The sequence below is a fragment of the Coregonus clupeaformis genome, chromosome 30 (assembly GCF_020615455.1).
Source record: "Coregonus clupeaformis isolate EN_2021a chromosome 30, ASM2061545v1, whole genome shotgun sequence".
Classification (NCBI taxonomy): Eukaryota; Metazoa; Chordata; class Actinopteri; order Salmoniformes; family Salmonidae; genus Coregonus; species Coregonus clupeaformis.
This window is the reverse complement of record NC_059221.1, coordinates 46,884,181-46,908,685: the sequence shown is the minus strand read 5'-3', so window position 1 is coordinate 46,908,685 and position 24,505 is coordinate 46,884,181. Positions and strand designations below refer to the sequence as shown.

The 24,505-nt window shown below is 42.2% G+C and overlaps 2 protein-coding genes across 2 annotated transcripts in view; both read right to left on the bottom strand.

Moving 5' to 3' along the window:
- Positions 1–2,566: 2,566 nt before the first annotated feature.
- Positions 2,567–15,829, bottom strand: usp11 (ubiquitin specific peptidase 11). Its single transcript, XM_041857077.2, has 21 exons — positions 15,629–15,829; positions 13,907–14,016; positions 13,688–13,818; positions 13,120–13,237; positions 12,880–13,025; positions 12,613–12,674; positions 12,278–12,377; positions 12,005–12,178; positions 11,714–11,872; positions 11,368–11,592; positions 11,194–11,277; positions 10,973–11,067; positions 10,650–10,856; positions 10,388–10,515; positions 9,608–10,267; positions 9,202–9,272; positions 8,961–9,073; positions 6,903–7,052; positions 3,613–3,728; positions 3,433–3,521; positions 2,567–3,338 (listed from the first exon to the last, which is right to left on the bottom strand). Exons 1-21 carry the CDS (start codon positions 15,736–15,738, stop codon positions 3,168–3,170), a joined length of 3,219 nt encoding a protein of 1,072 aa, XP_041713011.2. The 5' UTR covers positions 15,739–15,829; the 3' UTR covers positions 2,567–3,167.
- A 4,824-nt stretch (positions 15,830–20,653) lies between these two features.
- Positions 20,654–24,505, bottom strand: part of grm6a (glutamate receptor, metabotropic 6a) — a 38,324-nt gene continuing 34,472 nt past the window's right edge. Inside the window, exon 12 of the mRNA XM_041857078.2 lies at positions 20,654–20,739. Within this exon, the coding sequence (XP_041713012.1) occupies positions 20,736–20,739 (4 nt within the window). The 3' untranslated portion in view covers positions 20,654–20,735. The remainder of the gene's footprint in view (positions 20,740–24,505) is intronic.

Sequence of the window (24,505 nt, the reverse complement as noted above, 5' to 3'; positions counted from 1 at the left end):
GGCTTTCTTGTAATGTGTACGTTTCATCAATCATGTGGCATGTTGAAAAAGCAATGCATAGCATGTACGGTACATCTGAGGACTGCATAATTCGATGTTTAGCCATGTCATCCTGAGGCAGAAGTATTATACACATACAATGTATAAGCATGAATCAGACATTTTATTTTATTTCACATAAACGTCGCAAAGTAGCAACTTCACTGCATTGTGTCAAAGCAACGTTGGAACAGCAGGGAAGACGATGCAAGTGTGAAATGCCCATTTTCATTGAGGTATGAATATGAAAACTTCACCGTATACAAAGTTCCTCATATAAGAAAGTGGGTACAATATTCTGTGCACTACAACATCCTAAATGTGGACGTTCTTGTATCATACTGGACGTTAAGTAGTTCGGGATGACCAAGGAATACGTTTGGGATGGCAGCCTGTCCTCTGTTCCAGATAGCTCAAAAGACACTAAACTACCTTTGGAGAGTGCCTCCTCTGTTCCCACTAAAAGCCCAGACATTTACTGCAGCATCACCAATCGTGTGTTAATACTAGAATAGAACATTGCGGTCACTCTAGTTTACTATGTTTTGAACAGCAATATCAGACCAGACGGGTGTTGGTGAATAACATAATTGTGTAATCAGGCTGACTGGCATTAACCTCATGCGTGCGTGTGTGCTGACCTTTTGTGCCTGAACATATTGTACTAATGTGATTCTGCCAAATATTTTTTGAAGATTGTCCTTTTAGAGGTTTTCAGGCAGTATTATGGCCTTCCGCTCCTGTTTCTACATACTGCATATTGCTCTCTCAGGGAAATAATGAATAATCCAAACTAAGCAGGCCTTGCCATTCAGAGTATGGCCACATCCCAATCTAAACTACATCTCTAAAGAAGGGCTTGAGTTAACCAGCTCTCACAGCCACCTTAGATCAGGGGATTATGAACCTGATCATTTACTGCTAGAAAACATAAGGAAAGTCAGGATGTAAAAGTGTCAAATCTACCTCATGCCTACTGGCTATAGTCATCATAATAATCATTTATTCATATCAAAAGATGAGTATACAATAAAATATTTCATCTATTATTAACAAAGTAAAGTAAATTAATCACCCATCCCCTGCATCTGATCCAGATGACCAAAGATAAACATTTATTACAATACAAAAATACTGTACAGATGCTCTTTAAAAAATCATTTAAGAGCTCTATCCATTGCTCGTCATTAAGAAATTGCACAGAATAAAAGAAAACTTTAATATCTAATTTGTAATGTGTAGCCATTTGCTTCTACTAAGAGTCCAAATCTATTTGAATCCGAAAAATATGCATTTGTTAGAATCTCTGGTGCAGGACATCATCTCAAAATCACTGTTGATAGTGGAAAGCTGAGCCTAACCAGAAATGAAATATCTCCAGAAGCACCGAGATGCCCAATTTGTGTATGTGTGTGTGTCTGTGAAGAAGTAAGACGAATACCTAGTCTGATAATTCAATTAAAAACAAATAATGGATCACAAGAGAAAAGATACAAAGTTATAACGCCACAGCGCCTCCAACTGTATTCAAAGTGTCTGTTTCTAATACTATGCTTTTCTTCACCTTTATGTTGCATATGAATCACATTGCAACGTTTCGGTTAATGCAGTTCTTGATATAAAGAATACAGAGAAATAGGAGAATGTAATCTAATTTTAAAATCAGGAGTTAACTGAAATCAAGTTATCTGTGCTGTTAAAGGGGAAATCCACAAAAAAAAAACTATGTTGGTATATTTGTCATTAGTACACTGTTGATTCCATCCCAAAATGTTTTGCATGTCAGCAGTCAAGTTTTCAAGATATTGGATATTCAAGAAGCAAAGTGTCACCGGCCACATCATCATGATGATGCATTTTTCTGTATCAACAGTGGACTAATGGAAAAAATACCAAAAGATAGCTTTTGAGTGGATTTTCCCTTTAAAAAAGGTTCAATGCAGCTGTTTTGATCTCAATATCAAATAATTTCTGGGTAACAATTAAGTACCTTACTGTGATTGTTTTCAATTAAAATGGTCAAAAAGAAACATAGCTTCTTAGCAAAGAGCAATTCCTGAAGCAATAATTTAGCTAGGACTGTCTGGGAGTGGTCTAAGTGAGGGCCCTTATGGTGATTAAGACAACTGGGAGCTCGGGGGGGAACGAGGTCAAATCATGACGTCAGTGATCTTCAGGTCAGACAGTCGGAGCTCTAGGAAGATGCCAGAGTTTCCGACTTTGATGACCTTTCAAAACTATTTTAACCAGTTGGAGTTCGTTTTTTTTTCAGAGATCTCAGTTGTCTTGAACGCACTGAAGTCAGAGATTTCTGAGTTGTATTGAACGCGGCATAAATGAAGGGATATGTAACCTGAAAACTAGCCGTTATTGGCAGGGAGGTTTGAAACTCTGTTATTGGTCTATTAACGTTTAAGGCCTGGTGATGTCGCCAGGCAGGCAAAAACTCCACCCATGCAAAACAAGCTGACATTTCAGGCGTTCTTTTCAAACAGCTCTTACACCAAAAGGGCATCATTTTCACAATATTATTCCAACCTCATGTGGAAATATATATAAAAGCACAGGAAAATCAAGTTTTTGACTGCACTGGGCCTTTAACCTCATACATTGTGATTTACCTACTAGAGCAAAATGCATTCAATTCTATTCAAACAGCCTCAAGGAAATCTGCCTCGATTTGAGCTCAATTGAAAAGCACAGCAGTGGATCAAAGTTAGAGGTCATCTTTCCAGCAGTGCATCACAGTACAGATAGATAGTGGTGCACAGATATTCACAATTCATAGGTCTTGAACCATCTAAATTATGATTGACTATGTCCAATCACTAAGGAGGTCCATTTGGCATCAGCATAGACAGACACTGCATACCTTACTTAGTCTGATTAAGCAATACCAGAAATAATCATTCAACAGATACTAGATAATTTCCCACAAAAAATAAAATAATAATAATAATAAATTGTATTCCTCACTCTTCTGCACCAGCCTGAGAATCTAGCCTCTCACTCCTTGTTCAATGCAGAACAGAGGAAGAAGGTTCAAGTTTTTTTGGAATAGAAAAGATATAAAACAATATCAAATGAAAAAAGCCCCATCAACTCAGGAAAGAGAGAGAACGTCTGCTTCAGTCTGTTTCCATGTTGACACAGGGACTGGCTCCCTCCATCCCATCGTGTTTTGGGGAAGTGACATCATTAGCAGGCTGGGTGGGAGAGGAGCTGTCCAAGGGGGCGGGTAAGGTAGGCTGGCGAATCTTATCTTGTCGGTGGTAGAACAGGAGGTAGGCAGCATTGGTCTGGAAGGGTAAGGGCAGAGGAGGGATCATGACATTGCAAGACAACAACAAAAAATTAAGAAATCATTTTAAACTGTCCAGTAGCTAAACTTACCACAATTTGTTCCTCCCTTGCATATGTCACCTTGCTGTCATCGAAGTAATACCATTGTCCGTTGTCTTTGTTCCGGGCATAGCTGGTGTCTGTCGAGAGAGGAGAGAAATATGTTGAACACTGCCTTGAAAGAAAATGAAGGCATATAACAAAGTATGACATACAAAAGCAGCATCTCACAATGTCCATCTCTGAGTCCGCCATAGTGGTTGGACACTGCTATCAGATCATATCGGCTGGGTGGCTCTCCGTTTGTACCGGTCTTCCTCAGCAGACAACCTGAGAAGTCGAGGTGTCTGCAATAAAGAGCAACGGGTTGGATTAGGATAGCACCCGTCAACACTAATAACTCTGTTGTGGTTTGGAGTTTACACTAGTCACGCTGACATCCTCCCCACTTAAAAATGTAAATGTGGACATAATGTTTATTATTATACTGAACAAAAATATAAACGCAACAATTTCAACAATTTTACTGAGTTACAGTCAATCTATGGATTTCATATGACAGGGTAGGGGCGCAGCCATGGGTGGGCGTGGGAGGGGGAGGGCATAGCCCCACCCACTGGGGAGCCATGCCCAGCCACTCAGAATGAGTTTTTCCCCACAAAAGGGCTTTATTACAGACAGAAATACTCCTCAGTTTCATCAGCTGTCTGGGTGGCTGGACTCAGACGATCCCGCAGGTGAAGAAGCCGGATGTGGAGGTCCTGGGCTGGCATGGTTACACGTGGTCTGTGGTTGTGAGGCCGGTTGGACGTACTGCCAAATTCTCTAAAACGACGTTGGAGGTGGCTTATGGTAGAGAAATTATCATTAAATTATCTGGCAACAGCTCTGGTGGACATTCCTGCAGTCAGCATGCCAACTGCACGCTCCCTCAAAACTTGAGACATCTGTGGCATTGTGTTGTGACAAAACTGCACATTTTAGAGTGGCCTTTTAAATCAAACCAAATCAAATTTTATTGGTCACATACACATATTTAGCAGATGTTATTGCGGGTGTAGTGAAATGCTTGTGTTCCTAGCTCCAACAGTGCAGTAGTATCTAACAATTCACAACAATACACACATCTAAAAGTAAAAGAATGGAATTAAGAAATATATAAATATTAAGACGAGCAATGTCGGAGTGGCATTGACTAGAATACAGTAGAATAGAATACATATGAAATGAGTAAAGCAGTATGTAAAAATTATTAAAGTGACTAGTGTTCCATTATTAAAGTGGCCAGTGATTCCATGTATATGTATATCGGGCAGCAGCCTCTAAGGTGCAGGGTTGAGTAGCCGGGTGGTAGCCGGCTAGTGATGGCTATTTAACAGTCTGATGGCCTTGAGATAGAAGCTGTTTTTCATTCTCTCGGTTCCAGCTTTGAAGCACCTGTACTGACCTCGCCTTCTGGATGATAGCGGGGTGAACAGGCAGTGGCTCGGGTGGTTGATGTCCTTGATGATCTTTTTGGCCTTCCTGTGACATCGGGTGCTGTAGGTGTCCTGGAGGGCAGGCAGTGTGCCCCCGGTGATGCATTGGGCAGACCTCACCACCCTCTGGAGAGCCCTGTGGTTGTGGGCGGTGCAGTTGCTGTACCAGGGGGTGATACAGCCCGACAGGATGCTCTCAATTGTGCATCTGTAAAGGTTTGTGAGGGTCCTAGGGGCCAAGCCAAATTTCTTCAGCCTCCTGAGGTTGAAGAGGCGCTGTTGCGCCTGTGTGGGTGGACCATTTCAGATTGTCAGTGATGTGTACGCCGAGGCAGTTGAAGCTTTCCACCTTCTCCACTGCGGTCCCGTCGATGTGGATAGGGGCGTTTCCTGAAGTCCACGATCAGCTCCTTCATTTTGTTGACGTTGAGGGAGAGGTTATTTTCCTGGCACAACTCTGCCAGGGCCCTCACCTCCTCCCTGTAGGCTGTTTCGTCATTGTTGGTAATCAGGCCTACTACTGTTGTGTCGTCTGCAAACCTGATGATTGAGTTGGAGACGTGCGTGGCCACGCAGTCATGGGTGAACAGGGAGTACAGGAGGGGGCAGAGCACGCACCCCTGTGGGGCCCCTGTGTTCAGGATCAGCGAAGTGGTGTTGTTTCCTACCTTCACCACCTGGGGGCGGCCCGTCAGGAAGTCCAGGACCCAGTTGCACAGGGCGGGGTTCAGACCCAGGGCCCCGAGCATAATGATGAGCTTGGAGGGTACTATGGTGTTGAAGGCTGAGCTATAGTCAATGAACAGCATTCTGACGTAGGTATTCCTCTTGTCCAGATGGGATAGGGCAGTGTGCGGCGCGATAGCGATTGCATCATCTGTGGATCTATTGGGGCGATAAGCAAATTGAAGTGTGCCTAGGGTGTCAGGTAAAGTAGAGGTGATATGATCCTTAACTAACCTCTCAAAGCACTTCATGATGACAGAAGTGAGTGCTACGGGGCGATAGTAATTTAGTTCAGTTACCTTTGCTTTCTTCGGTACAGGAACAATGGTGGACTTCTTGAAGCAAGTGGGGACAGCAGACTGGGATAGGGAGAGATTGAATATGTCCGTAAACACTCCAGCCAGCTGGTCTGCGCATGCTCTGAGGACGCGGCTAGGAATGCCGTCTGGGCCGGCAGCCTTGCGAGGGTTAACACGCTTCAATGTCTTACTCACGTCGGCCACGGAGAACGAGAGCCCATAGTCCATTGGAGCGGGCCGCGTCGGTGGCACTGAGTTATCCTCAAAGCGGGCAAAGAAGGATTTAGCTTGTCTGGGAGCAAGACGTCGGTGTCTGCGACGTGGCTGGTTTTCCCTTTGTAATCCGTGATTGTCTGTAGACCCTGCCACATACATCTTGTGTCAGAGCCATTGAATTGCGACTCCACTTTGTCGCTGTACTGATATTTTGCCTGTTTGAATGCCTTACGGAGGGAATAACTACACTGTTTGTATTCGACCATATTCCCAGTCACTTTGCGCTTTCAGTTTTGCGCGAATGCTGCCATCTATCCACGGTTTCTGGTTTGGGTAGGTTTTAATAGTCACCGTGGGAACAACATCCCCTATACACTTCCTGATGAACTCAGTCACCGTGTCTGTGTATGCGTCAATGTTATTCTCAAAGGCTACCCGGAACATATCCCAGTCCGCGTGATCAAAACAATCTTGAAGCATGGATTCCGATTGGTCAGACCAGCGTTGAATAGACTTTAGCACGGGTACTTCCTGTTTGAGTTTTACTGTCCCCAGCACAAGGTGCACCTGTGTAATAATCATGCTGTGTAATCAGCTTCTTGACATGCCAAACCTGTCAGGTGGATGGATTATCTTGGCTAAGGAGAAATGCTCATTAACAGGGATGTAAACAGAGAAATAAGCTTTTTGTGCGTATGAAAAAGTATATTTTATTTCAGCTCATGAAACATGGGACCAACACTTTACATGTTACATTTATATTTTTGTTCAGTATAGAAGACACAGACAAGATGTAACTAACCTGAGAGGGAAGTCAACGATGATGTCCAGCTTCTCCCTGGAATACTTGGTGTAGGAGAAGCGTTTCAGGTGGATGATGAGAACCTCAGGTAGTGACCACAGGTCCAGTTTCTTAGTGGCCAGTTGGTGTTTCTTACACATTGGGCAGTACCTGCAGCAAACATATGCAACGCATCTTTAGAAGATCATTGCACACAAATCATAGCTATTTAACCTAACAGTATTTAGCAGTAAGTTGTAATCTGTTACTGATATAAACAATGTAGTCTACAGTATGTATCTATCTATCTATCGTATGTATCTGAAATGTTAACTCTATTCAGCTTACACAGCATCATTCTTGTCTATAGATAGACACCTACTCATTCAAGGGTTTCTTTATTTTTTACATTGTATAATAATAGTGAAGACATCAAAACTATGAAATAACACATATGGAATCATGTAGTACCCAATCACCCAAAAAGTGTTAAACAAATCAAAATATATTTTATATTTGAGATTCTTCAAATAGCCACCCTTTGCCTTGATGACAGCTTTGCACACTCTTGGCATTCTCTCAACCAGCTTCACCTGGAATGCTTTTCCAACAGTCTTGAAGGAGTTTCCACTTGTTGGCTGAGCACTTGTTGGCTGCTTTTCCTTCACTCTGCCGTCCAACTTATCCCAAACCATCTCAATTGGGTTGAGGTCGGGGTATTGTGGAGGCCAGGTCATCTGATGCATCACTCTCCTTCTTGGTAAAATAGCCCTTACACAGCCTGGAGGTGTGTTGGGTCATTGTCCTGTTGAAAAACAAATGATAGTCCCACTAAGCCCAAACCAGATGGGATGGCGTATCGCTGCAGAATGCTGTGGTAGCCATGCTGGTTAAGCGTGCCTTGAATTCTAACTAAAATCACAGACAGTGTCACCAGCAAAGCACCCCCACACCATTACACCTCCTCCTCCATGCTTTACGGTGGGAACTACACATGCGGAGATCATCCGTTCACCCATACCGTGTCTCATAAAGACACGGCGGTTGGAACCAAAAATCTCCAATTTGGACTCCAGACCAAAGGACAAATTTCCACCGGTCTAATGTCCATTGCTCGTGTTTCTTGGCCCAAGCAGGTCTCTTCTTCTTATTGGTGTCCTTTAGTAGTGGTTTCTTTGCAGCAATTCGACCATGAAGGCCTGATTCACACAGTCTCTTCTGAGCAGTTGATGTTGAGATGTGTCTTTGACTTGAACTCTTTGAATAATTTATTTGAGCTGCAATTTCTGAAGCTGGTAACTAATGAACTTATCCTCTGCAGCAGAGGTAACTGTGGGTCTTCCATTCCTGTGGCGGTCCTCATGAGAGCCAGTTTCATCATATCGCTTGATGGTTTTTGCGACTCCACTTGAAGAAACTTTCAAAGTTCTTGAAATGTTCCGTATTGATTGACCATCATGTCTTAAAGTAATGATGGGACTGTCGTTTCTCTTTGCTTATTTGAGCTGTTCTTGCCATAATATGGACTTGGTCTTTTACCAAATAGGGCTATCTTCTGTATACCACCCCTACCTTGTCACAACACAACTGATTGGCTCAAACGCATTAAGAAGGAAAGAAATTCCACAAATGACCTTTTAAGAAGGCACACCTGTTAATTGAAATGCATTCCAGGTGACTACCTCATGAAGCTGGTTGAGAGAATGCCAAGAGTGTGCAAAGCTGTCATCAAGGCAAAGGGTGACTATTCGCAGAATCTCAAATAAAAAATATATTTTGATTTGTTTAACACTTTTTTGGTTACTACATGATTCCATATGTGTTATTTCATAGTTTTGATGTTACAATGAAGAAAATAGTAAAAATAAAGAAAAACTCTTGAATGAGTAGGTGTCCAAACTTTTGACTGGTAGTGTAGATCGATACATACCATAGATAGATAGATATATAGATAGATACATACTGTAGATAGATACTGTAGATAGATAGATACTGTAGACAGATACTGTAGATAGACAGATAGGTACTGTAGATAGACAGATATGATAGATAAGAATGCCAGGTGTGGGGAAGCAGTACCAGGGGTTTTCTTCCTCCAGGGTCTCCACAGTGGTGAACAGCTCAATGCACTCCTGCAGCTGCACTGTGGTCTGCTGGTGAGGAACCTCCATGCTTTGGTGTTTCACATACTTCTGTGGATGGAAGGAGTTCCGGAGTTAGCTAAATGACCAGCAAGCAGGCTGTTACCGCTGCTAGCCCAAACACATATCACACCTTCACACTTTAATAACACAGAGTGTAAAGCGTGATTCACACATACCTCTGCCTCATTCTCATTGTAGTATTTCTTCTTCATGTCAGGATCCCAGTCCATGGCCACATATGGTTGAGCTGTGAAAGAGATACAGTAATATTAAATCAAATATCCAGATCCTAGGCTCCAAAACAAAGGAAAGGTATGTGGACACCTGCTCGTCAAACATCTCATTCCAAAATCACGGGCATTAATATGGAGTTGGTCATTCTACTGCCAGTGTTTGTCTATGGAGATTGCATGGCTGTGTGCTCAATTTAGTACACCTGTGAGCAACGGGTGTGGCTGAAATAGCCAAATCTACTACCTTGAAGGAGTGTCCACATACTTTTGTATATATATTGTATATGAGCCTAGCTACAGCCGTGACAAAGTCGTTGGCAGTGTGAATGTGATGTGGTGTCAGACTCACAGCTAAAAGAGAAGGCACTGCCGTCCTCCCCCATGCCTCTCTCTGTTGTGCCGTTGGAGTTGACCGCCTGGATGGAGAAGAGCAGCTTCCTGCGTCTGGCCTCGCAGCCCTTTCTCTTTGCCTGTCTCTCGTTGGCCTGTGGGGGGCACTCACCCCTCTCCTCCTTCTCACATGGCTGCTGCTGCTGGAGGCCTGCACCCTGCTGGCTGTCTGTTGGGCCTGTAGGACAAGCATCGACACTAGCGCCACCTCTGGCTCCAGCGCCACCACTGGCTCCAGCACCACCACTGGCTCCAGCACCACCACTGGCTCCAGCACCACCACTGGCTCCAGCACCACCACTGGCTCCAGCACCACCACTGGCTCCAGCACCATCACTGGCTCCAGCACCACCACTGGCTCCAGCACCACCACTGGCTCCAGCACCACCACTGGCTCCAGCACCACCACTGGCTCCAGCACTGCAGGATGCCGAGGTGCTGTCCTCTTTGCTGCACCCTGCCCTGACCTCACTGCTGGCCCCCTCATCAGCCTGTGCCTGTTCTCCAGACTCCTGGGTCTGGTCTAGCTGAGTCTGGGTCACAGCAGGGCCTTGGCCACCATCACAACGGTGATCTCTCTTGGAGGGTCCTGGCCTCTCACCGTCATCCTCACCGTCATCTGTGGAGACAGACAACATTGTGGAGTGGAGACACTAAGTAAAACCTGTAGTTTGTAGAAATCCATTCTCTCCAGCGTATCAATGATTTGCTAAGTGAGATCATTTTGGAGATCAATTACCATAGCTGACACCATTGGTCTGGGTCTTGTACAGTTCTTCCTCCTCCTCATCATCATCATCATCTTCACCCTCCTCCTCCTCCTCCTCCTCCACCTCCTCTGAGGGATCTGGTGGTCGGACATACCGCCTGTGAAAACATCACGCACCATCTTTCAGACACAGCATCTTTATAACCAGTTATCACAATCAAACTTGATAAAAAACCTCCATTAAAAAACATTGACACTTTTAGCTGATGTTTGGCCTGTGACAGTAACTCACGCTAGTCGCTGCAGGAAGATGTGATAGAGGGCATCGCGGCTGCACTGGCCTCGAGGCACAGCCATGAGCAGTGGGTGTCCGAACAGGGACGTCCCATAGCTGCTGCTCCCTGAGCCGTAGTCCCTGTAGTGGGAACGCTCCCTCAGGTACAGAGCCAGCACCACCTCATCCCCCTCCTCCTCCACAGAGCCTCTGTTCAGCTCATACCTACCAGGGCAACACACAGACAGGGGTCAGGGGAGATGCTGAAGCTAACAGGCAAAAGGGAAAACACCCCAAAAGTATGTTTTTGGTGGGGAGGTAAATGCTGTTTTTTTACGTACACAAATATGTCATCCCGGTCCAGGATGCAGCTTAGAGATTCGTCAGCATGGTAGAGCTTATAGAAGCGGTGGTTGAACACGTCGGCCACAACCATCTGAAATAGGAAATAAGAGAGACACACAGGACAGTATCAACTCAACATTTAATGTGATGAATGACGATAGAGTGTTCCCAGAGGCTACTGTTCATTTCACAGTGGGACTTTAAAACGTTGTCTTACTTGATTGGCTGGGATTTTGGTCATTTCCGAGAGAGCGGAGCACAGGTCAAACACTTTGCCAGATTTGGGTACAACCAAGCGATGCTGGTGAGAGAGAACACAAATAAATCAATACACATGATCACCTATAAAAAGCATGATGTAGGGCCAACTATAGGAAGAGTAATCTTGTACCTGAACAGGTTTGGCCACAGGGTCCAGAGAGACGAAGAAGACCTCCATTACCCGGTCCTTGCTAACAGGAAGGGGCACGCTCAGGTAACAGAAGGGGTCAAAGGTGACAGAGACTTTGCGGCACTCGGGGCAAACCAGGGTGGACTTGAACAACCCGTGGAAGGTGTCAACAATCACAGAGTTGTTCCGTCGCCGGTGGTTACGCCACGCCTCCTCTGCCACTTCCTGAACGTTGAGGTCAAAGGGTGAGTGTGAGGAAAAATGAAAATGCCTTTTAGGTCTACTACAGTTTCCAGAGTCATGGAGGTACAGTATGTTACAGTTCTTCTCCACTACAGGTTGTTACCTGGTCAGGCCTGCCAGCGGCGTCCTTCAGCTCGATGTACTCCTTGTTCTTGACCCGGTTGAGATCCTCATGAAGCCCGTCCAGCAGGAAGGAGAGCAGCTCCTGGGAGTCATGCTGCTGGTAGCCCAGAAACTGGGAGGCAAAGTGGCCGACCTTGGTCTGGTAAGAAAAACAACACACAAGGTTATCTCAAGGTACGCATGGTCAACACTTTAGCATGACAGACTGACAAGCCTCTTTAATTTATTATAAAATTGTGGGCAGAGTTTCACACTTTACACTGATAACTACCTTGAAGATCCTGGGAACCACAGAGTAGTGCCTCCCCGACCACATCTGTTTGATGACGTCAGCATAGGCCTCTGCGATCTCCCCCTTCATGCCCAGGGGGTTGGTGAAGTTGAGCTCCTCCAGATAGGCATTCCTCAGGAAGTACTCCGTCAGTGGAGGAGTGTTACTGAGACACTGGACAGAGCAGGGAGAGGAACACAATCCATCTATCATAGACTAGGCCCCCTGCATTTAGGTACAGCATGGACACATGATGTAGTAATGATGACTTACCTGCAGTGCAGAGTTCATGAAACATGTGTTTCCCAGATTTGTGAGGCCACAGACTCCTGGCTGGCCCCGGTAAGAGTCGTGTTCCTCCACAGAGTTCCTCCTACGAGACAGGGAAGGAGAAACATATCACCTACCGAACACTACAATAAGACAAAAGGTACTCTACACTCCTACAGATACAACACGTTTTCTTGTCCCACATATTGGAATCACTATTACCACAAATACAGTGTTGCTACATTAGCAGCAGTAATTTTGGTCAACTGTACATTGTCTAATTTCACACTGATAATATTGGTAAAGAAAGAAAAAAGGTTAAAAGAAGGAACCCCCACATGATCTGCGGTCTGGAGCTGGGCCAGGTACCATCTGCATTCCTCATCTCCATGATCACCGTCTGCAACGCAGGCAGGACATGTTACAACACAGCTGCAATTGAAACACACTACCACGGTATCACAGGAAGCAGCAGGGGGAGGGGAGGGAAGCAGGTAGGTGTGGGGTGGGATGAGGGGCGGAGCGCTGACAGTCAGAGAAGCAGGTAGGTGTGGGGTGGGGTAGGATGAAGGGCGGAGCGCTGACAGTCAGGGGAGCAGACATACCATGCCAGAGCTGAGGCAGGAGTCGAGGACTCTGACGTGGACGTTCCGCAGCCTCTCACAGCTGGTGTCTGAGCTCTTCATCCACAGCCGGGTCTCTGCCCCCTCCACCACCTCAAACTGCTTCATCATCACCTTCTGAATCGTATCTGAAGGGGAAAACATGAACAAACACACATATATAGAGATACACAACAACTCAGCATAGCTACTAATTCACCTTTTGGATGTGTTTCTACTTACGGATGTGATCTGCACGGCTAAACTGTGCTGTCACAACATTTTCCATGTTGCTATGGAGGCATAGGAAGATTTCCACAGGGTAGACCTCAACCTTGACTGTGCTGGGCAGATCTACCACCTGAAACAGATCATGCAATAACAGTCAATTAATTTCCTAATACAAATGAAACACATAGCCATAAGATGAGTCAGTACAACATGATATGATTTGACCATAAGGTCTGCAGGTTCTCTGCATCTCGGTGACCATTCTGTTTTAGGGCAATTCCACAGTAACAGTGTGACATTTTACAAAAACAAATGTACTTGAAGAACAGTGCAGATGCAAAGTTTGGTAACAGAATGATGGTTTGTGCTGTCATTCTGTTATCAAACTTTGCATCTGCACTGTTCTTCAAATAAATTTGTTTTTGTAAAATTGTCAGTGGACATTTTTTAAAAGTAGTCCTTGTGAATAGAGTTGTATTGTTTGTTTAACTTTGCAATCATTGGTTTTTGTTTGACATACATTTCATAGTGAAAGATTTGTGTCTCAGTGTCACTCTGTTATCGTGGAATTGCCATTTACCTTCCGCTCCAGGGCAGGCTGGACTTCTACCATGCCATACCAGGCCAGAAGCTTGTGCCATGCTTCAGCAGGGACCAACACAAAGTCCTCATTCTCCACCAGACGCTCCTTCAGATGGTATGAATCCAGTTCTGTGGGTATCATAATCATCATGATACATCTCTGACTTAATACTGTGTCTTCTGTTGTTACAGGATCTCTTTGTAATGCAACACTCACCCTCAAACAGCTCTGTGTTGTCAATCTGTCCAGGGAAAGATGAGGAGTTCTGGTCTCCTGTTTCCACATACTCCTTCCACTGCTCATACCATCGCCTCTCCACCAGGTACCTGCATGTGTTAGTTATAGGAACAGCAATCTCTTCTCTGATTGGGGTGCATTTGGTTTATTTACTGATACAATTCTAGCTATAATGGCAAATTCACAATTGCAGGAATGGATATTTCAAAATTAGGGCAGCTAACCTTTGGCAAATCATGGCTAGCAAGCTAGTTTTCTAATTCCCTTTTAAATTGAGTTTGTTAGGACAAAACAGCACTTGAATGGCGTTTCATTCATTCACAAAGATTTCCTGGCCTTTATATAACCACAATGGTAGCAGCGATCATTTCACATTTGGGTGTTATACTGATAAAACCATTGGTGTAAAGTACTTAAGTAAAAATACTTTAAAGTACTACTTCAGTAGTTTTTTGGGGTATCTGTACTTTACTATTTATATTTTTGACAACTTTTACCCCACTACATTCCTAAAGAAAACAATGTACTTTTTACTCCATACATTTTCCCTGACACCCAAATGTACTCGTTACATTTCGATTGCATTGCAGGACATGAAAATGGTCGAATTCACACACTTATCAAGAGAACATCCCTGGTCATCCCTACTGCCTCTGATCTGGAGGACTCACTAAACACAAATGCTTTGTTTGTAAATTATGTCTGAGTGTGCCCCTGGCTATCCGTACATTTAAAAAATAAATAATAATAATCGTGCCGTCTTGTTTGCTTAATATAAGGAATGTGAAATGATTTATACTTTTACTTTTGATACTTAACTATATTTAAAACCAAACACTTTTAGACTTTTACTCCAGTAGTATTTTACTGGGTGACTTTCACTTAAGTCATTTTCTATTAAGATATCTTTAGTTTTACTCAAGTATGACAATTGGGTACTTTTCCTGGATAAAACGAAACTTTTCTGGCAAAAACGAAAGTACCAGCCAGCTAGCTAATGGCTAATTGGGTATGAAGGAGCGTAGCAAGCTATGCAGTTATCTAACTTAGATGGCGCTCACTTGCTTGAAATAATAGGGACAACACACAATAATCTGCAAGCTTTGGAAAACAAATAGAATACCAACAATTTGAAACTAAACCGAAAGGATTGCAAGTTGATAGCTAGCTGTTCCTGTCCTACTAGCTAGCGTAATAGTTAGCTAACAGGCGGGCTAGCCTGCTGTCAGTGTAGCTAGCTAATGTTAGGAAGCAAGCTTGTTAACTACAGTCAAAACATTGACATGATCTGTCCCAACTGGATATGTTAGTTGCGAGTCTGGGACGTGATGTTAATCGTCATAATATTACCACAATCCAACTAATTAGCTAATTAACCAAACAACTACCGTGAGCAGACATAACGTTAGCTAGCTAGTTTTCCGCAACACGCTCTCCCTAAAATGCTAATGTTAACGCGGTGATCAAACGTCATTCGCCAAACACCAGCGCAGATATTTCAGGCAAGAAGAATAACACACATTTGGCAATTAAAAAATGCTCTTATCTAAAGATAATGCTAGATTACGCTGTTTATGATATATGTAATCTAAGCAACAGCAAAGACATCACTGTCATTATTTGTTGTCGGTACATCAGTGTGGGGTGTCAGTTCACATCAGAGGGCGGGTTAGTTATAACGTTAAGTATCTTTGATCTTACCAAGTATCCCCTGCACGGAGTTCATGTTCCTGAAGTAGAGACTCGATTTCTTTGCGTTGAGTCTCTAATCCAGGAGGTTCTGTAACCGCAGATGAAGTAGTAGCAGCCATGATAACTCATAAATATCAGGATTCTGCAAGAAAAACACTGAAGTCAACAACAGTTTAGATTCTGTGGAGAAACCATTGGTGAGATGATGATTCAGGAAGCAGGAAGTGTTTTGATGGTGACAACATCCTTGCACGCAAAAGGGCGTTTTTGCTTGTGAGTGTGTTCCTTCCAAGCAGGTGCGATTGTATCCAGAAGAAGGTTACATTTTCAATATGTCAAGAATTAAGAATCCAATATTTGTCCAATATGCATAAAATATTGTTAAATTGTCACTTCATTCTCTAATGTTAGTGTTTCCCATCTCTCTACTTGGGGACGGCCAGAATGGCCAATCAAGGGGTTTGTGTTGATCAGTTGAATTAGTTGTATCAGTTTAGGGGAAGAACAAAAATGAGGACCACCTATTGAGCCCACGGGGTTGGGAAACAGTATACCGGTACTAGTGTATCACCCTATGAGATGTGTATAAACAAATGTTCTCGGTATAGCGTCTGCTAAATGACTAAAATTTAAAAATAAACCCACAGGTTTATATACATAATTGGTATAATCTGACAAGGGAACAGTTGTAGTGCAGGGTCCCATGTGGCTCAGTTGGTAGAGCATGGCACTTGCAACGCCAAGGTTGTGTTCGATTCTCACGGGAGTCCAGTAAGAAAAAGTATGAAAATGAATGCACTAACTACTGTAATGCTAAATATAGTGCAACTTGAACCAGCAACACTGTGGTTATGGCGCTCCCAGACCTCTTGACTGTGCGTAATATGCACGCCTACACGGCAGCTACCGGCTGTTCTGGTGTAAGATACGTTTTAATAAATTACACATGATTTGTGAAGTGTGGTCAATGGATGATGATATTGGAGAGAATATCATGGAGGAATGCCATTTTCATAATAGCCACAAGGAATGGAGGAATACCATTTTCATAATAAGCACAAGATGGCACTATACACTCACTTGGTAACAACATTTGTAAGTAAAAACATTACCTATTGCCACTCTGTGTTTGAAATATTAGTAACAAGGCTGTTTTTGTATATTCCTGTCTTTATTTCTTTTAGGGTTCATTCTATTGACATGGTGTTGTTATGATCAGTTGTAAGTGCTGCTTCAGAGTCTGGTCAGAGTTTGCAATCCCTAATGGCACTATGGCCTATTTATTGCCTTACCTCCATAACTTACTACATTTGCACACACTGTATATAGATTTTCTATTGTGTTATTGACTGTATGTTTTGTTTTATCCCATGTGAAACTCTGTGTTGTTGTTGTTTTTATCGCACTGCTTTGCTTTATCTTGGCCAGGTCGCAGTTGTAAATGAGAACTTGTTCTCAACTGGCTTACCTGTTTAAATAAAGGTTAAATAAAATAAATAATTATAAATGTGTTATTTGATTGCATTTGGCTCAATGAACCCATACCTATGACTATCCTAGTTGACCTTAACCTCTAATATCTGCATCCATAATCACACAGTTACCTAGTGAGGGCTAAGTCTCAGTTTCCCCACTGTAGCATGCTTCAGAAATGGACTACCCAGTGCAATCACCATGGATGTCCAAAGCTTCAGGAAGTATTGGTGCTGAGGGTGCTGCATCACCCCCTAAAAAAATCACAATAAATAAACAATTTGAAGAAAAAAAATTCTCTGTAGAGCACTGGGCCTTTACTAGTCATGTATTAGCGGACCGATATAACCATCTGTATCTGTAGTGCGGGAATTATTACATTTTTCAGCATTTTCATCTCATGTCTGTCTGGCCTTATTTGTTAAATATGCAAACAAGCTTTGGTGTTGGTCCAGGAGTGTTAGACTTGCAGAACCCCATGTGTATCTTTTGATGTGTTAGATCGCTGGGGATGTTAGAATTCACTGACACCTCGTGGCCATGTTGCCTTTTTGTATACATAAATAGTTCACATCCTCAAGAGAATCTGCACACATTTATGGCAAATTGATATCCTATCATTTCCTTTATGTCAATATTCTTCATTGCAGAGGAAGGCATAACTAAGATGTTGGTCACCCCTGTGTTTCCAGGTAAAGATGTTGGTCACCCCTGTGTTTCCAGGTAAAGATGTTGGTCACCCCTGTGTTTCCAGGTAAAGATGTTGGTCACCCCTGTGTTTCCAGGTAAAGATGTTGGTCGCACCTGTGTATCCAGGTAAAGATGTTGGTCACACCTGCGTTTCCAGTTAAAGATGTTGGTCACCTGTTTCCAGGTGAAGATGTTGGTCACACCTGTGTTTCTTTTACCAATAGACATCGGATGAATGTCCTAAATTTGAATCTGATGGAGCACAATAGGTATTTATGCAGTTATGTTCCTTACCTTTCAGGGTCAAACATTGATTAACTGTACATCATTTAAAAGGTATACCGTACTAGTGTCGGCAATGTGCACAAATTAAAGTCAAGCTGAATCATTTAATTGCAGTATTAAAACATTTATTCCAACATGCATCATCATAGGCATACATTGAACATAATACCTTTATGCCTAAATCTTGTTTCTGTCCTAAGGAAACAGCTTTCTTTACAAATAGGAACTATCCATACAGAGTGTGACATTTATAATGAGAGATTGTCCTTTATCCAAATGCAAAATAAAACACCTGAGTTTCATGTAGAGGAGGACATTGCAGTCTTTGCATGTATAAACAACTAAGTGGTTCTTCCTGATGCCTTATTTGGAATCCCTAATGGTATTGTGGCATATTTATAACCCAATTGAAAAGTATAGGCCTACATGTTTCAAAATATGGAATAAATTATTTAAAAATAAACTTTGATGCAGCCAAGATGATGATATTATCTGTCTCAGTTAATAAAGTACGTAATCATACATTAATAAACACATTGATAAATAATAGGTGATAGCACCATACATAAATCATTACATAAATAATTAAACCTGTCACAATGAAGATGGTTTCTACTCGTATTCTACTCTTACACCATACTTGGCACTGTATGTAGAGAGCAGAAAACATTTTAATGTATAGAACATTTTGCTGTAGTTTATTTTAATGCACTGATTGCATGAGCTATTAAAGGTTTGAACCAAAATATAATTGAAGCTGCTTCTGCACACATTTATTTATTTTTTGTTACCGGTTTTGTGCTTTAATTTAAGTTCCGTCTGTAGGCCTTCTGCCAATCCTAGCAGTAGCCGCCATGATAATGTATAAATTTCATGGATTCTGTCAACCACCACATGGGTAATGGTGAACTCTTCTGTCGGGTAAAGTCTTATGAACATTCACCCAGATATTCAGTGTGCCTCATGTCTAAAGTGTATGTGCCATAATTACATGTACAGTACTTTGTTCCCTCTGGTAATGGGAGAGAACCCTTTTCCTGATAAATAGCTGTCCTGTCATCAACAATGCACATTGCTTCCTTGTCAATTATGTTGAGATTAAATTTAGATGCCATTATTCAAGCAAAACTTTTGTCGTCTGTGATCATCCATATATGCAAAGACACAATGTTCCACCACAAAGAATTTATGACAACTGTAACTGAAAATAAACCTGTGCTGTGTTCTATATCAGTGCTGATTTGATTTGACAATACATGGGAACCTACCGGATATTAGGAATGGCTGCTTTTCCTTCTTGAGCTTTCTGTGAAGCTGATATTCTAGGACTCTGAGTCTTTGTGCTTAAAGACATGAAGATCATATGCATGCCCTCATCTGCATCACACATACAGTACATTTAATTCAGACATAAGTCAGACATGTTTTCGCCATGACCTTTATACACACCCTATTTACATCATTATCTGAATCAAGTCTGTAATGTGTATACTTTATCATATAAAAATGTAATATTTTCTTCTGTGCACATGCAAAAATGCCAAGGAACCACGAGAGGTGTACAAATTAGAAAATAATATTAGGATTTCCCTTGAAAAAAGAACACTGTAGTAATGGTCTGAAAATGAAAATCCATTCTGTACTTCAAATTGTACAGTACGAATGCAAATAGGTTACTCTGTAGATAAGACCTTATAATAGATCATCCTATGAACAACATTTGGGCCTTTTGTGAGAAAACATCAGTGACTCTTTGGATAAGGTGGTAAAAAGTACAAATGTGAAGAAGAAAAAATAAAAATAAAAAAATCAACACGGTTTTATTGAATGAATTGATAATTACCTATATTGATCCAGGTACAGTCTACACTACAGATTTGTACTTTACTTCCAAATACATACAGTAAGGAGACAAAATAGCACAGGCAAAATATTGTTGTGGTCTCTCAAACAACATATAACATAAGTTAAGTTTGAAATTAAGTAAATAATGCCAAATAGTAGCACTGCATTTTGTTCACTGCAAAAGAGTTCACTGTCATTTAGGTCAGTTTATAACTGGGGCATCTGTGTCATTTATTGCAGTGTCTGAGCATCTCTGCATAGCTCCACTGTAGATTCTTATGGACACAAATATTCACACAAAAACAACTCATGCTGATATGTTGGTGAACCAAGCATACAAATGATCCAATGGAGACAACATGTCCTCTGGAGCAAGTTCGAATATCAAGGTAATAGAACAGTGAGCAAAGAGATTAAAACAGCACAATATTTAGAAAAGTACATTATCAGTCTGACATTGTGGTGGCCTTTGTCCATCCCTCTTGCTGTCCGCTGTGTCTCAGTATCCAGATGTGCTTCGATGTGATGATCGTTGTGATGCAGCAAATCTAACTGGTTGAAACCAGATGGGTCCAGTTTGACTCCACCACCATTATTAATGTGGGCTTTTGGAAGCCTTTAACATTTTGACACCTGTTTAAGTAAATTTTAGTTCTTGTTGAAGGGGTGTAAACGTCCTTGTTGCAGTTTCATTTCATTGACATCCAGTGGATCAGTGAGGTACCTAGTTACTGTTAAAGGCAGGCCTCCTCTCCATACTGCATGGTCTTCAATAACATCTCCTGCTGTAGGTCCTCTGGACAAATGATTGGCCACACTTCTGTTACCTGTTATGATAAAAGGATAATGAGGAAGTCAGAATAATGCATAATCAAAACATCATCATAAACAACGTCACATGCATGATTAACAAAATGCGTAGAATGTACATTAAAAACATACAGTATTTCAAAGTAACAGTCAAATAGTTCACTAGAGAAACAATGAAATAGCTCTGCTATTTCCACAGTCGTGATGACCATGTTATTCTTAGTTAGTGCAACCACATGACACTTTTCACAATGAGTCTGGACAACTGAGTTAACGCAGCAGTGAATATGCTGTGTGACTGAATGAGGCTAAAACATGGTGTGTTCCTTTAATCCTCTCAGATGATGGACTTGGGAGATAATATTCAATGTTTGGTCTCTGGTCTTGGTCAAAGTAGATTTGCTTAAGTCTGTAAAGAGGGATGCAAATTAACTGAGACTTTCAAGTGGGAGGAAGAAACAGAATGCTGTTTCTAATTAGTGGAAAATAGATTACAAGACCTGTCAGTGCTTAATGTTCAAGAGTCACTGGTACTCTACAGCTATCCCGTTTTGTTGGAACAGATATTTAATTAAGCTGGCCAATTATGTGCATGAACGGCAATCCATTTAGGAATTTCCTGCCTTGGCTAAATTCGATATGTGTGCTAACTTGTTTCATGGAAACAGACCATTGTTTCATGGGCATTGCAATGTGTTTGACTGATTAATATGATCTAGTGTTGAAATAGTGAAATAATTATTGCAGTTCCAATGAACATGACAAGGAACAGGTGAGCAAAAAAACGCAATAGCTTTGATATTCACTCATTCTTGAAAAGATGAGTTAAAAATAGGTGATTCATTTGCTATCCAGTACTTCAATATCCTGTTCCAAGATTAAAGTGATATGATTCATAACCTCAATAAAAGCAATACTGACTCATCATGCCAAACTCCATGAAAGCAATTATAGTGTATGATAAGGATTATACTGGCTGAAAGATTCACCACCTAAATATTGACAGAAATGTAATTTCCTTTTTCTAAATTTGCACAATTAACCACTTACTGTGTATAGAGAGATTGATAGACATATCAGTGATCTATCTGTCACTTGAAATGATTAATGACTATACTGTGTATGATAAAGAAAAAGCAGAGGGCATTGGAGACTGGTCTGTGCAAGATGTTTTCAATCTGATCAAAATAACCATTGCTGGGGAAGCTCCTCTGAAGATATAGTCAGCTAAGCTACAAGCTATTCCTCAATGGACTTCACAACAAACACTGTTAGAAATGCCTCCATGAACCTATGTCATGCATCAAAGTAGTGATGTGACTCCCAGAAGCACGTCAACCAAGAGCTAAAATACTCTGTTTTAAACACACATTGTCAATTCATAGAGAAATCTTAACAATCGGCCCAACAGCAGTCTGGAATTTCAAGAAATTATTATATGTTTACTTAAGAAAGTTAATGAAATGAGATACCACCACTAACTGGTGATAAAATGAGTTAAGTAGTGAATTAGCTAGGTTTAGCTGCAGTACCGCCAAGCTCCTGTAAAATGCAGTAAACTAGTGGTGAGCCTTGTACTCCCAGTTTCTGTGCATGCAAGAAATCAAGTCTTTGAGTAGATTATACCTTGAACAGACTGAAATGTATGCAGCTCTATACAAAGATGTGATATCAACTCTCTGACACACTGAAAATTGGAGGGTAAGCTGAAATAAATATGAAGCTTCACTGGAGGAGAAACAAAAGTAACTGGATTCACGGAAAGGAGCATTATTAATTCGTACTCTTTTAAACGTCAACCTACTCTCTGTATACTATAATACAGCCTCAATAACGTCAAACCGTTTTTGTAATATAGGGGGAAAATATATATTCTTATTAATTAAGAAATTCAAAGGTGAAGGGAGGGATAGATTAATTGCTGAATCAGTTCTTCTTAAATTTACCTCCAGGTATTTTTCTTTCCTTTTCATAATTTGTCTTTAATAAAGTTTCTTGCTTGTGCATCCAAATGTTCACTATGGGAATATCCATATCAATAATTATCATTTTGGAAATGTCATGCTAACTTAGCAATATTTTGCTCCAAAGACCCAATAATAGGGTTGTAATGAGATGAACAGCCTGAAACTGCCTGAATGTTCCTTTGGTAATGGAAGGGAGTGTGTTCTGTGGAGATAGCGGACCTGTGGAAATAAACCCATAAGGCTTTACAGAGATTTAGGAGGGAGAGAAAGGACAGAAGGGAAGGGGGAAAGAGAGAGGAAGAGACAGAAGTAGACTGGGATATTGCACAGATAAAGCTTCAGAGCAATGTGTGGATGAAAAGACTGGCCAAGGGGCATTTATAACAGGCAACTTAAAAGGATTGAAGTCACCTTATAAATGTTGATTCTATAGATACATTAGGATCAGCTCAAGAGGTCTTCCTTTAGATTCGCTCTGCTATGAGGCAAAAGGATTCTGACATTTCATGGTACTGCAGCATGCTGCTGGTAATAATATGCCATTTAGCAGACGCTTTTATCCAAAGCAACTTACAGTCATGCGTGCATACATATAACAATTTTTTTTGTGTATGGGTGGTCCCGGGGATCGAACCCACTACCTTCGCGTTATAAGCGCCGTGCTCTACCAGCTGAGCTACAGAGGACTGGTAAGTCATGAATTCAATTATTATTATTATATTATTATAATTAGCTCTGTTTGTTACTGTAGCTGTGATGGCCAATACATAAGAAACATATTGTATGTTGACACTTAGCAAATGTACAGAGTTTAGTGAAGTCACAGTGCAGGAGACCTACTGTGTTCTGTCTGGCTCGACAGCCAATGGGAGACCTACTGTGTTCTGTCTGGCTCGACAGCCAATGGGAGACCTACTGTGTTCTGTCTGGCTCGACAGCCAATGGGAGACCTACTGTGTTCTGTCTGGCTCGACAGCCAATGGGAGACCTACTGTGTTCTGTCTGGCTCGACAGCCAATGGGAGACCTACTGTGTTCTGTCTGGCTCGACAGCCAATGGGAGACCTACTGTGTTCTGTCTGGCTCGATAGCCAATGGGAGACCTACTGTGTTCTGTCTGGCTCGATAGCCAATGAGAGACCTACTGTGTTCTGTCTGGCTCGATAGCCAATGGGAGACCTACTGTGTTCTGTCTGGCTCGATAGCCAATGGGAGACCTACTGTGTTCTGTCTGGCTCGATAGCCAATGGGAGACCTACTGTGTTCTGTCTGGCTCGATAGCCAATGAGAGACCTACTGTGTTCTGTCTGGCTCGATAGCCAATGGGAGACCTACTGTGTTCTGTCTGGCTCGATAGCCAATGGGAGACCTACTGTGTTCTGTCTGGCTCGATAGCCAATGAGAGACCTACTGTGTTCTGTCTGGCTCGATAGCCAATGGGAGACCTACTGTGTTCTGTCTGGCTCGATAGCCAATGGGAGACCTACTGTGTTCTGTCTGGCTCGATAGCCAATGAGAGACCTACTGTGTTCTGTCTGGCTCGATAGCCAATGGGAGACCTACTGTGTTCTGTCTGGCTCGATAGCCAATGGGAGACCTACTGTGTTCTGTCTGGCTCGACAGCCAATGGGAGACCTACTGTGTTCTGTCTGGCTCGATAGCCAATGGGAGACCTACTGTGTTCTGTCTGGCTCGATAGCCAATGGGAGACCTACTGTGTTCTGTCTGGCTCGATAGCCAATGGGAGACCTACTGTGTTCTGTCTGGCTCGATAGCCAATGGGAGACCTACTGTGTTCTGTCTGGCTCGATAGCCAA

Coding starts and splice junctions, on each gene's coding strand:
- usp11 (XM_041857077.2), bottom strand. CDS start 15,738: ATGGCTGCTACTACTTCATCTGCGGTTACAGAACCTCCTGGATTAGAG. Junction 14,017..15,628: donor CTCCGTGCAGGGGATACTTG/GTAAGATCAAAG, acceptor TAACACATGCAG/GTACCTGGTGGAGAGGCGAT. Junction 9,074..9,201: donor ACAATGAGAATGAGGCAGAG/GTATGTGTGAAT, acceptor TTCCATCCACAG/AAGTATGTGAAACACCAAAG.